Raw genomic sequence first — 13,710 nt, 5'->3', positions numbered from 1 at the left:
AGTAAGGTTTACAATCTAGAACTGCTCGCTATAAAGAACACCTGTGATCTGTTGTACAGCGCTTACCTTGTTACTGGTAATAATGACATAAAAATACAATATAAGAGAAACAAAAAAAGAGTTTAGGGACAAACTAGAGACTATCAGAAGAAATAAGAATGACAAGATAATTTCTGAATCAAAGAACAAAAGCAAGGCAATCTGGGATGTAATTAAAAAACAGTCTAGTAAATCATTGTTGGTGAAAAACAAAAGTCCATTAAGTTCAGACCAGTTCAATGAATTCTTCATAAAAAATATTAGTAAAGTTGTTGCTGAGGTTGAAAGTAGGAATTCAGCAAGTAGACCAATTGATTTTTTAAATTCTGGTTACTGTAAACCTTCTTCTAAGTTTGAATCTGAATTGATTGAAAAAGACGATGTTATTCGTGTTCTTGGGAAAATGAAAGCCAGCAATAGCACAGATGTATATGATATAAGTCCAAAAATGCTGAAAATGGGTTGTGATTATATTATAGATCCTTTGATAAATTTAGTGAATAGTTCAATTATTGATGGTGTTTTTCACAGACTTTAAAATTGAGTAAAGTCTTACCTGTCCATAAAAAAGGTTGCAAATCCGACTTAAATAACTTCAGGCCGATAAATATAACCACCACTGTGTCCAAAGTTCTTGAGAGTGTTTTGAATATGCAAATAGTAAACTACTTTGAGATTAATGGTCTTTTTAGTAACTCTCAGTTTGGGTACAGAGTGGGGAGAAACACAATTAGAGCTGCTGAGGATCTCTATAAGGATTGCTTGGACTCCTTAGAGAATAAGTGCTTCACTCAGGCTAAGTTATTTGATTTGTCGAAAGCTTTTGACACGGTTTCTCACAAACTCCTACTAGATAAACTTATTCTATGGGTTTCAGTCCAGATCCATAAGGATGATTGAATCATATCTCAGCAATCGTTTTCAGAAAGTTGCATTCAATGGATCAGAATCTCAGTACTTGCCTGTCTCTCATGGGGTTCCTCAGGGGTCAATATTAGGTCCAATACTATTCGTAATCTACATTAATGACCTCCCAACTATAGTTGACCCTCCAGCTAAGAGTTATCTTTTTGCTGATGATCTTTGTGTGTTTCCGAGCACGCCAACAGAGGCTTCCCTGAATGTTGCTGCACAAGAGGTTACTCAGTCAATTGAGAGGTGGTGCAACTCAAACTTGCTGTGTGTGAACTCCAACAAGGTTCAAGATTTGAGATTCACTTATAATAGGAGACTGCTGGTGGTAGATGCGGAAAAGGAAGCCAAATTTCTGGGATTCACTCTGGACAACTGTTTGAGTTGGTCCAGGCACATTGATAAAACCGCTGGAAAGCTTAATAGAGGAATATTTATATTAAGAAAGTTAAGGACTTGTGTCAGTGTTGATGTTCTAAAGGTAGTTTACTTTGCTCACATTCAGTCACACCTGTCTTATGGTGCTGTACTGTGGGGGTCAAAGGCATATAGCTCAAAACTATTTCGTATCCAAAGAAAGGCAATCAGGCTTATTTGTGGTCTGCCGAAACGCGCTCAATGCAAAGAGAGCTTCATAGAATTAGAAATACTGACATTTCCCTCTATTTTTGTTCTTCAGTGTCTGACCTATGTGAGGGAGAATTTGAATGGTTTTGTTGAGCAGGGAGTATCCCATGAGCATCAGACTAGAGGCAGGAATAATTTGATCACCAGCCGCTACGAGTATTCTAGCACGCAAAAAACATTTCTATTCATTGGTGTGAAGCTTTTTAATATGCTCTCTGAACAATTTAGAGGTTTATTGTTTTTCAAATTCATTTACAAAAGTGTTTGAACATTCTCATTTACTCACTAAACGTTGTGCTTTATACAAAATTGGAAAATAACATTATCAACATAAACATGGCAGTAAGAGGTTTGAAACTTTTTTTCAACAACAACGTATATTTTCATAATTTATATTAAATATTATATCCATTTATAATTCACAAATCATGGCAATTTTATTATTTATTTAAAAAATACGATCTCCCTAGCTTCATTTCACGTTTGTGATGGAATTTTGTTATCTAGGTTTTGTGTGTTCTGAAAACTATATTCCATTCACACAATATTATCATAATTTAATTAATATTTTTCACAAAGAAGCACTGATTGGGATAGAAAAACTAAGGATACTCCTTGTACTATTTCTCTCCCAAAATATCATCTTTTGATATTATTTATAAATGATTATTATAAACAATTGATTATAATAATAGGTTACCGATTTTATAAAGCCATCATAATAGTAACAATTTTCATTGATATCATAACAGTCTTCCAATTACGTACTGGAAATATTTTACTTGAAAATATTTTAATCGAATGTTAACAATAAGAACCTTACTAAATATCAGCCCAATGAATTCCTCGCTAATAGTTGTAAATTCAAAACTTTTACATTATTTATTCAATAATAATTATTAATCATCAATTCAGTAACGTTTCCAGTATTAGACTCTGAGCAAATTTCAACCTGTTTTTCCTCAAATAACTCGAAATTATATACTGGCTTTAATAAATTTGTTTTATATGTTGTGGTTCTATATTCGGCCACTATTGAAGTAAACAAGGATTTACATCAAAGGATTCTCCTCAATTAGACTCTAGTTCACATTTTTGTAGTTCACATTAGATAGATTATCTGGAGTTCACTATTGGTAATAACTTTCAACATAACGAAAAATATCCGACTTGCAATGAGGTGATAGATATTGGATTTAAGCTGAATTTTGATTGCTAATAATTATCTAAGGACAAGTTGACATAACATTTACATTCACGTATTTACAAACATCATCGATAACATCAATTTTTACATAACAATAAGGATGATAAACTCTCTAAATCAAACAAAAACTCAATTGAACTAGATTCAAGAATCCAGTTTTTAATAAAATTTCTTGCACTTCAGTCATGATTTAAGGGTACAGTACTGTGAATGATATCTAAGTATTGAACCTATCGTTCTCACTTAGATTGCATTGAAATGAAAAAATAATCGAGTATTCGAATACAGAAAAAATAATCAATCATCTTTTAGATAATTGAGACTGAATTCAAATTTATTGAATATTGGCATAGAGAAACAATAGCGTAAGGAAACAATAGCGTAACAATAACTTACGCTATTGTTTCTCTATGATATTGGTTACCCAAATTTCACTCTCTCATACCCTACTAACAAAGTTCAAACTATATAACATCGTCGAAACTAACTCTAATCGTTTAAAACATTGACAAAAATGAATATAATTTGTAGATTTTTCAGAAATTTTAAAAATCCAACATTTTGTTTAAATGAGTCTCTAAAAAAAGCAAGTGCAAGAAATTTTTTTCTTATTTCTCATGCCAAACAGAACAATATTCATTGTACAATCACAAATATACATATACAAGTATTGCATTTAGAACTTGGCACCAAAATTGATTACTCACAATATTAAAGTTTTCAATGATATGTAGTACTGTTTTTAATAGCCAGGAATGCAAATGAGTTGAATCTCTCATCAACCTTTATCAGAACTTTAAAAACTTCAAAGGGCCCCAATATTTCAAATAATTGTTGTTATTAGCCTATTAATGATTTCAAATCATTATAATATCTTATATTTTTATCTTATTGAGGTGCTATTACTTATAAACTTGTTGGTGCCAAGTTATAAATGAAACAAACATTTTACTACCACTAATCGGTCAACCGGGTTTCTTGATCTGGAAACACATTTTTGGCTAACATTGATAATAAAATATTGTTCAACCCCTATCACACAGAAGCTAGACAGGCGAGGCTCTCCGACATTGATAATTTATTGTTCATTCAACACCGAACAAGATAGACATACGATAGGCCTATCTCTGATATTACCTAATTTTCCAACCTCTATCACACAGAAGGCGTTGATAACACATTGATACAACTAGTGTTCAACTTTTATGACACAGAATCTGACAGACGTGGTTCTCCAAAATTTTATTGATAATTATATTGTTGTTCACAACTTCTATGACATAGAGACTAGACAGGTGTCGTTCGCCGCAAACTGTCGTAGTCCGACTGACGTCGTCCGTCAGGCGTCTGCATCGGCGGGACTGCGTCAAGGTCGAAGGTGACAAAGTCGGGATGCGGAGAGTAGTCACCGATGTCGTCGCAGGAATTGATGTCGGCCGTGGTGCTCACCGTGTGCGTGGTGATGTCACGTGGTAAGTCCCACCCCCCGCGTGTCATGTACTCCCCGCCCTCTATTGGCACCGTGTCGAAAGTGTCCATCGTGGAGTCGGGGAACGTGTAGTAGGAGGCTGACACGTTGCTTACTCGCTGCAACAAGTCGAGAAAATCAGACACTGTTTGGTGAGATCAGAGCCAAAAAAATCTGGTGTGGCGCACTCACACAACTTTCCTTGCCGTTATGAAAATTGATCACCTGACGCTAGTGTACACGCACATCTCAAGTCTACTATTCAAAGATCTGCCAGCTGGTGACTGGACAATAACGCTGGAGACAGACAAGGTCTGCTATCTCTTCTTAGTGAATGATTCAATAGAATCAACAGTTGCCAACAGTTTGCATTATTGAATAAACACATTTTCTCGAATTTCGAGCTTATTTCCAATTTTAGGTGAAAATGTCACTGAACATTAATTGTAGAGATTTTTATGTTTAATCTTTTCCACTTAAAATTTGTTGTTTAAATTGTATCTGAAGCCTGATAATTGGGAATCTAAAATCACACTTTGCATTGATGGGGCGGAGCTCCTGAAATTTTTACAGATATGGGACTTGTGGCAGTTGATAGAATTTATCAATGACTATTCTAGGTATAAATTCGATCAAAATCGTTGGAGCCGTATTCGAGAAAATCGCGAAAAACCCTGTTTTTGACAACATTTTTACCATTTTAGCCGCCATCTTTAATTGGATTTGTTCGAAATTGTTCGTGTCGGATCCTTATAGGGGAAGGACCTTAAATTCCAAATTTCAAGTCATTCCGTTAATTGGGAGATGAGATATCGTGTACACAGACGCACATACACTCATACACACACACACACACACACACACACACTCACACTCATATATACCAATACCCAAAAACCACTTTTTTGGACTCAGGGGACCTTGAAACGTATAGAAAGTACTAAGTATATTAGTTTGGGGTACCTTAATTTTTTTCGGAAAGCAATACTTTCCTTACCTATGGTAATAGCCTAGGGCAAGGAGAGTAATAATATCTTAATATAAATGAATAGTAATCGTTTCTCTATGCTTAGATGGAGTGATATTTCTCAATGAAATATAGATGTAAATATAAATAGATATAGATGTAGTGATTCATATAATGAAAACACAAATATATCGGTAAATCAACTATCTAAATTCGGGTGAGAAATAGTTTTGGATTAATTCTGTTGTTTCTCTCCCAATCATCAAGTACTCAATCATTGTTTTGATTTTGTGCATGTGTAAATGAAATAAATAAATATCACATATTATTTGGATAAAAACACAAACATGTTCCAACACTCATGGTGTCATCAGGCAAATGCACACAGCAGCAGATAGACGTATGCTGACAGACGGAGGAAAAATCACTCCCTAGGTGTTTGAATGCTGCAACGTACACAGACGTTTATCTGCATATGTCTGCTCACGGCTGCATGCAGACGTTTGATTTTCTGTTTGTAACTATATGCGTTCGCCTTAAACGGATATTCCTTAACGAAACTTCTTCCTATGGAATCTTCCTAACAAGAAGTAAGGAACAATATAATGTGTTCCCATTCTCTGCGCTCTTAATAAAAAACTCTAAGCAATATAGTTCAAGACATTACCTACTTCAAGACCGGATGAAAATTTGTAACCACTTTTGGAGTTTTATTGGAAGTAAAGTTGCCAATTCGGTGTATTGTTTTACTTATTATTCTATTCACTTTCAAATACTTGAATTACGACATAACAGTCTGATTTTTATGATTAAAAGCTAATAGCTTTTACTCACGTTCGAAGATCGCTTTCAAACGCTGAGTCATTTTTCAACACAGAAATTCATTAAATGATAAATTTTATCTCAGATTGATTGATTCTATCAGTCTATTGTCTACTTCAATATTGCAAGCTTTACCCTGTTATAATCTAGAACTTATTCCTGGAATCAACTTTATTCATAATTTAAACCGAAAACTCGTAATTTTAATAGACTCACCGCTATTGGACTTTGAGCTAAAGATTCATCATGTTCACTATCCAAGTAATAGCGCCGCTGATGTATGCCGGGTGAGACTCCCGTGTGATTCGCCATCACTGGAGGCGGATAGTAAGGATGTCTTCTACACGGATACATTGCATGGCCTGCAAAAATCAGTCGCAATTTTTAGTCAAGGTATTAATCATAATCTTGCGTCTTATCTCATTTTAAAGTGATAAAAAATCACATTATCTCATTAAATCAATTATCTCATTTTCATGTGCCGGTTGCATAAAACCGGTTAAATTTTTATCTTGATTAATTTCACGAGAACCAGTCAAAGAAGCCTTTTTTCGAAAACGCCTTCTCTGATTGGTTCGTGAAAATTTATCACGGCTAAAATTTAACCGTCTTTTGTGTAACCGGGTCTAATATTGAATGTTTACATTCTTGAACTTACATGAAAATTACTGAATACTCCAGCATTATTACAGAAACATAATTATTATTAAACGAAAATCCAAATTAAATTCTGTAAATCACCCCGAAGACTTCTGCTACTGCAAATATTGACAACAGGGTTAACAGGGATTTACAACATTTTATTTCTATTTTCGTTTAATAATAATTTTTTATTCATTAGCATTTGAACAAATGCAATATCTCAGTAATTTCCATCTGTAATAGTATATTTCACACCTAGAGCAGAAAATGAGATTTTTCCCACATCGGTTTTCAAGTCCGAGGCCGTAGGCCGAGGACTAAAAAAGATTGAGAGCCAGAAAAACATTTTTGCCCATGGTGCAAACGATATTTTTCGCCACACTACAGGTATTGCTGACAAAATAAATAAAGAATACTTGTTATCATACCTATCTCTTGATTTTAGTGGTAGAAGATTTGCAGTCAGGATTTCAGATTGTTTTAAAATTTCACTTGGAATATCATGGGCATCGTCATCTTCAAGCATTTTTGAAAATTCGGAATGTGCTAATCAACAATAAATATTGAATAAGAATGGTTGCAAAGCGAATGCTGAATTAGTTTGATTCGAAATTCGAACTGAAATCATGGCGACCTCAGATGAAGAAAGTGGACACTCGCCCGATCTAGCGGATGACTTATTAACTACGGACTTCCAAGCGGCTGGAAAGAGTACACTTTCCGGCCTAGACCGGAAAAGAAACCTGTTTCTTACATCAGACGAGAGTCGTCCGCAAACAAGGTCTTTCAGATCTATGTAGGGAAAACAGCTGCTTTCTGTGCAGTGTGGCGAAAACATTATAAGCTTAAATCAATGTAAGTTTTTTACCCTTTTTTATCAAAAGGGTAATTCGATTTTTTATTTATGTAATACTATTGGAGTATTCAGTAAATTAAAAAAAATGCAAACTGTTTGATCAACAGTAGCTAGTAGGTCTTTGTTTCTTTCCTTAACAACTAAATGAATGTAACTGAAAGATACAAGAGAATCAATTTATAGCAAATTATTAGCTCTGCAAAATCAAAGCTCAGAGAGAAATGCTACAATGAATTGAGGAAAATATGAAAAATTGAGAAAGATAATTAATGAATTTATCATCATCAGATAAAGCACACTTGGAATATTATTTTTACAAATCATAAATCATTTTAATTTCATCACAGCAATTTATTTCAGTACCAATCATAATCATTATTGGAAAAGGGTATTTCTGAAGTATTTCACTGAATCTGGCAGTGAATAAATCGAGTACTGGGTTACTGATTGACTATCGATAATATTCACAGTACCTCGGTAGTTTTTAGAAGAAAAAATATATATAATAAAATGTATAAGAAAGAAGTCAAGTCAGATATATTACTTGTTGATCAGAGTGTACATCTTGATGAGAGTATTACCAAATATGAGTATATCACTCACACACCATATATTCAACAGACATTTAATTACAATGATGAAATTCGAATTAGTTTAAAACAAGAAGATATTTATACACTTCCAAGTAGAAGTTTTCTCATAATTGAAGGCGAAATCAAAGTGAAAGATAAGAATGATGTTGAAACCAAGGACTTTTCACTTATCAATAATGGAGTTGCATACCTATTTGATGAAATCAGATATGAATTGGGAGGGGTTGAAGTTGATCACACACACGTAATGTAGGATTGACAACAACCATGAAAAACTATCTACGTCAATCAAAACTCAATGACAAAATTATGGAGAATGCAGGATGGAAGTTGACTGGATGGAAAAGTTTAGATAAATTCTGCTTTTGCATTCCTCTGGATATGTGGTTAGGTGTAATGGAAGACTATAGAAAAGTTCTATTAAATGTTTGTCAGGAAATTGTTCTATTAAGATCATCATCAGACTTAAATTGTATTGAATCAGAGACAGCAAAATCGGTGAAAATTGATATTACAAAACTACAATGGAAAGTACCCTATATACATGCTTCTGACACTGTTCGTCTTGATCTGCTGAGTTTAACACATAGTGATATACCAATTACCATTCCATTCAGATCATGGGAATTGCATGAATTTCCACAATTACCTGAAACTACCAATCTTCAATGGACAGTTAAGACAACTTCAAACATATTGAAACCTAGATTCATTATTCTTGGATTTCAAAAGAATAGGAAAAATGTTATAACTGCTAACAGGTCACATTTCGATTTCTGTAATCTGAACAATGTTAATCTCTATTTAAATGCTCAATCATTCCCCTATGAGAATATTGTTGGTAATAAACATTTATTGTATCACATGTTTTCTGAATTCCAAAATGAATACTATCCTTATAACAGCAGTACATCAATTGAGTATAAAACATTTGATGAATATGCACCATTGGTTGTTATAGACTGTAGTAAGCAGAATGAACTATTGAAATCTGGTGCAATAGACATAAAGTTGACATTGGAAACAACAAATAATTTCTCAGAAAAAACCAGTGCCTACTGTTTAATCCTCTATGATAATGAGTTTGAATATACACCACTGAGTGGAACAGTAAAAAGAGTATTATAAATCTTCTATAAAATAACAAAGAACTAGACAATATTCAAATCAAAAGTATTATCTGCAAATGTATCAATATTTTACCTTCAGTATCATCCCATTGATTTGTAGAATTGTTCTTGTCTTGATCTCAACCATTTTCTTCAAATTTAATTTTAAAGCATTTTATATTATTATTCAATTTATCAGCTTCTTTCAAAGCAAAATACTGACTGTGATGATATAGTGCTATCCATATGAGCTTAGATTTTTCATTAAAGTTGAATAATGTTCTTGGTCTGCAAAAATCAGTCGCAATTTTTAGTCAAGGTATTAATCATAATCTTGAGTCTTATCTCATTTTAAAGTGATAAAAAATCACATTATCTCATTAAATCAATTATCTCATTTTCATGTGCCGGTTGCATAAAAGCCGGTTAAATTTTTATCTTGATTAATTTCACGAGAACCAGTCAAAGAAGCCTTTTTTCGGAAACGCCTTCTCTGATTGGTTCGTGAAAATTTATCACGGCTAAAATTTAACCGTCTTTTGTGTAACCGGGTCTAATATTGAGTGTTTACATTCTTGAACTTACATGAAAATTACTGAATACTCCAGCATTATTACAGAAACATAATTATTATTAAACGAAAATCCAAATTAAATTCTGTAAATCACCCCGAAGACTTCTGCTACTGCAAATATTGACAACAGGGTTAACAGGGATTTACAGCATTTTATTTCTATTTTCGTTTAATAATAATTTTTTATTCATTAGCATTTGAACAAATGCAATATCTCAGTAATTTCCATCTGTAATAGTATATTTCACACCTAGAGCAGAAAATGAGATTTTTCCCACATCGGTTTTCAAGTCCGAGGCCGTAGGCCGAGGACTAAAAAAGATTGAGAGCCAGAAAAACATTTTTGCCCATGGTGCAAACGATATTTTTCGCCACACTACAGGTATTGCTGACAAAATAAATAAAGAATACTTGTTATCATACCTATCTCTTGATTTTAGTGGTAGAAGATTTGCAGTCAGGATTTCAGATTGTTTTAAAATTTCACTTGGAATATCATGGGCATCGTCATCTTCAAGCATTTTTGAAAATTCGGAATGTGCTAATCAACAATAAATAATTGAATAAGAATGGTTGCAAAGCGAATGCTGAATTAGTTTGATTCGAAATTCGAACTGAAATCATGGCGACCTCAGATGAAGAAAGTGGACACTCGCCCGATCTAGCGGATGACTTATTAACTACGGACTTCCAAGCGGCTGGAAAGAGTACACTTTCCGGCCTAGACCGGAAAAGAAACCTGTTTCTTACATCAGACGAGAGTCGTCCGCAAACAAGGTCTTTCAGATCTATGTAGGGAAAACAGCTGCTTTCTGTGCAGTGTGGCGAAAACATTATAAGCTTAAATCAATGTAAGTTTTTTACCCTTTTTTACCAAAAGGGTAATTCGATTTTTTATTTATGTAATACTATTGGAGTATTCAGTAAATTAAAAAAAAAATGCAAACTGTTTGATCAACAGTAGCTAGTAGGTCTTTGTTTCTTTCCTTAACAACTAAATGAATGTAACTGAAAGATACAAGAGAATCAATTTATAGCAAATTATTAGCTCTGCAAAATCAAAGCTCAGAGAGAAATGCTACAATGAATTGAGGAAAATATGAAAAATTGAGAAAGATAATTAATGAATTTATCATCATCAGATAAAGCACACTTGGAATATTATTTTTACAAATCAGTAAATCATTTTAATTTCATCACAGCAATTTATTTCAGTACCAATCATAATCATTATTGGAAAAGGGTATTTCTGAAGTATTTCACTGAATCTGGCAGTGAATAAATCGAGTACTGGGTTACTGATTGACTATCGATAATATTCACAGTACCTCGGTAGTTTTTAAAAAAATCAAACTGAAAAACGAAGAGCGAATAGAGTGAACGATTTATCTAATTTACCTCCCATGTAGAGCTGTTGTTCTATATTCATGGCTGATGAAGTTGTGCTGGAAAGTTTTCGCCGATGATTCATGGCATGAAGTTCGACTCGCTTTTTCGACCACTCCTTCTGCTGCCACGAAATGTACAGGAATACGGCACAAGTTCCCGCTGTCTCGATTGCCATGAAGCCACTCACGTACAATAGGAAACTGAGAAACGAGAATAATATTTCTTAATGAGAATAATCAAAATTCTCATGGGAATAATTCTATACTATTAAACGAGCAATATTTCTGTTTAGATGTTTATACATCTGTATGTGACCGGTTCTCGAAAACGGCTCTAACGATTCTCACGAAATTTGGAACAAAGTAGGTTTATGATATGAAAATTCGATTTCACTAGGTCTCAACCTTGGGATAACTCGCTGAAGGACATTAAACGGATAAATACGTCCTTGAAAAAACAGCTGGAAATTTTGTCGTCTGTCGATATCGTAATGGAAGTGAGTGAGCGAGTGCATGTGTGGGATCATTCAGCTGATCTCACGAGAAGAAAAATTCAGCAAGAAAAACTTATTTTCATTTCTTCCTCTTTTTTTAGAAAACATGTTTACTCCAGAAAGTTAAAAATAGTAACTAGATGCTGTTAGTGAAGAATAGCACATAGTATATTAACAAAAATTGTAGCAAACATATAATTCTAAATGGAATTCATAGTATATCTATTTGAAATTGATGATGTATATGTTTTTTGAAGTGTGAATAAATTGTTATTTTGATGAGTAGCTTATCGTAGATTTTTATTTGGACTGTAGTATTAATTTGAAAAGGGACAGTTTTGGGCATAAGCCTGTAGTGTCTCCTTATATAACTGTAAAAATAATGTACGACTGAAAAAAATGAATAAATAAATTTAAACTATGAATTCAATCTTTCGTTACAAATGTTCTATGCTTTGACACTCCAGAGCTGAGCTCGGTTCCCCGATATTATTTTTGTTACAGAGTTATAAAGACCACAGGTGAAGTCCAGTTCAGTCTTGACTGATATTAAAAGTTTGATAATATTACCTTATACGCGGTGAATATTATCAAACCAGTTCCATTTAGGTTGTAGATTATTATAGGTTATATATCAACAATAAGATACAAATAAATATAATTACAAAATATACTATGTATAATCAAAGAGAAAATAATCATTGTCTGTCCACGTAGTGATTCTACATTGTAAAGTTCATCCGGCCTCTACTTGAAAATTATACATAGAAATCGTAGTTTAAAACTATTAAAAATAATATAAAAACATGAAGTACACATTTATTTAAAACATTTTAAACTTTTAAACATTCCAAACAACTAGTTTGAGCCTACTTTGGCCATTTTCAAGTTTAAATATGATTTAAATGTTTTAAATTAAAGGGTACTCCATGTTTTTATATCGTTTTTAATAATTTTAATAAAGTAGCCCATATAAGTGAAGTGACTTTATAAATCGTAGTTTCTATAATACTTTGTAGTCCATATTTTTGTATAGTATAATATACTGAGAAGTAGGCTACCTATGCGTATCATCTGAGATATACCGTACTGTAGTCACTATGATATATACCTTACTATACCTAAGCTGGAGTTTCAAATTTGAGCAAGCCATGAAGAAGCACCTCATGTAGGCAATCTCCATAAGTAGAGTTGGCAACTATTGCCTCACTTACTCTGTTCATTAATAACTCACTCACAAAGCTTATAAGTTCAAGAGTAAGTGGAAAATCTGTTAAGTTAGAGGATTAAATTGGGTCCAGTGGCTAACTTATTGCATTGACAAACTCTGTAATCTTTATTAGTGAAAGTGGATCAGATGAATTGGCTATCTTTACAGGCTTCAGATTAGGGGAGATGATATTCAAGGATTTTCGATAGGAACAATGCAAGTGCTGGAAGTTTCTCATGTCTCACTCTTGTTTCTAATACAGTATTATTTTATCTCTTAAATTATAATAGTTTCTGTTTTCCAACCTGTGATTGAAATTTGTTGAAAGTTGAATGATTCTCACAGTAGCCTAGTGTTTGAGAACTTGAGTAAAAGTGAAATTACGGTACATACTTTGTTGAATATACCAATTGTTGTAGCAAACCCAATTCAATAAATATTATTATGCACTTACTAATTATACTCTTTCAAATTGAAAATTAGTTCATTCAATTATGGATGATCAAAGTATCAAACTAATATAATTATTATACTATATCATAATACTATGATCTAGACACTAATAGAAGATGTGAGACCAGAAGATATAGGCATGTTGTAGCATACCCAATTCAATAAATATTATGATGCACTTACTAATTATACTCTTCCAAATTGAAAATTAGTTCATTCAATTATAGATGATCCAATAAGTATCAAACTAATATAATTATTATACTATATTATAATACTATGTATTATACTATGTAGTATGAAGATACTATCAATAAAAGATGTGAGACCAGAAGATATAGGCAATTGT

General features: G+C 33.0%; 1 protein-coding gene across 6 annotated transcripts in view; it reads right to left on the bottom strand.

Moving 5' to 3' along the window:
• Positions 1-2,592: 2,592 nt before the first annotated feature.
• Positions 2,593-13,710, bottom strand: part of LOC111055101 (voltage-dependent calcium channel gamma-4 subunit) — a 304,396-nt gene continuing 293,278 nt past the window's right edge. For all 6 annotated transcript variants that reach the window (XM_039434165.1, XM_039434164.1, XM_039434166.1 and 3 more), the window contains 3 exons: positions 11,215-11,405; positions 6,259-6,404; positions 2,593-4,372 (listed from right to left, as the gene is read on the bottom strand). In XM_039434165.1, the coding sequence (XP_039290099.1) occupies positions 4,073-4,372; positions 6,259-6,404; positions 11,215-11,405 (637 nt within the window). In that variant the 3' untranslated portion in view covers positions 2,593-4,072. The remainder of the gene's footprint in view (positions 4,373-6,258; positions 6,405-11,214; positions 11,406-13,710) is intronic.

This window comes from Nilaparvata lugens, chromosome 8 (assembly GCF_014356525.2).
Source record: "Nilaparvata lugens isolate BPH chromosome 8, ASM1435652v1, whole genome shotgun sequence".
Lineage (NCBI taxonomy): Eukaryota > Metazoa > Arthropoda > Insecta > Hemiptera > Delphacidae > Nilaparvata > Nilaparvata lugens.
The sequence above is the reverse complement of the archived record's forward strand: the minus strand, read 5'-3'. Positions and strand labels throughout refer to the sequence as shown.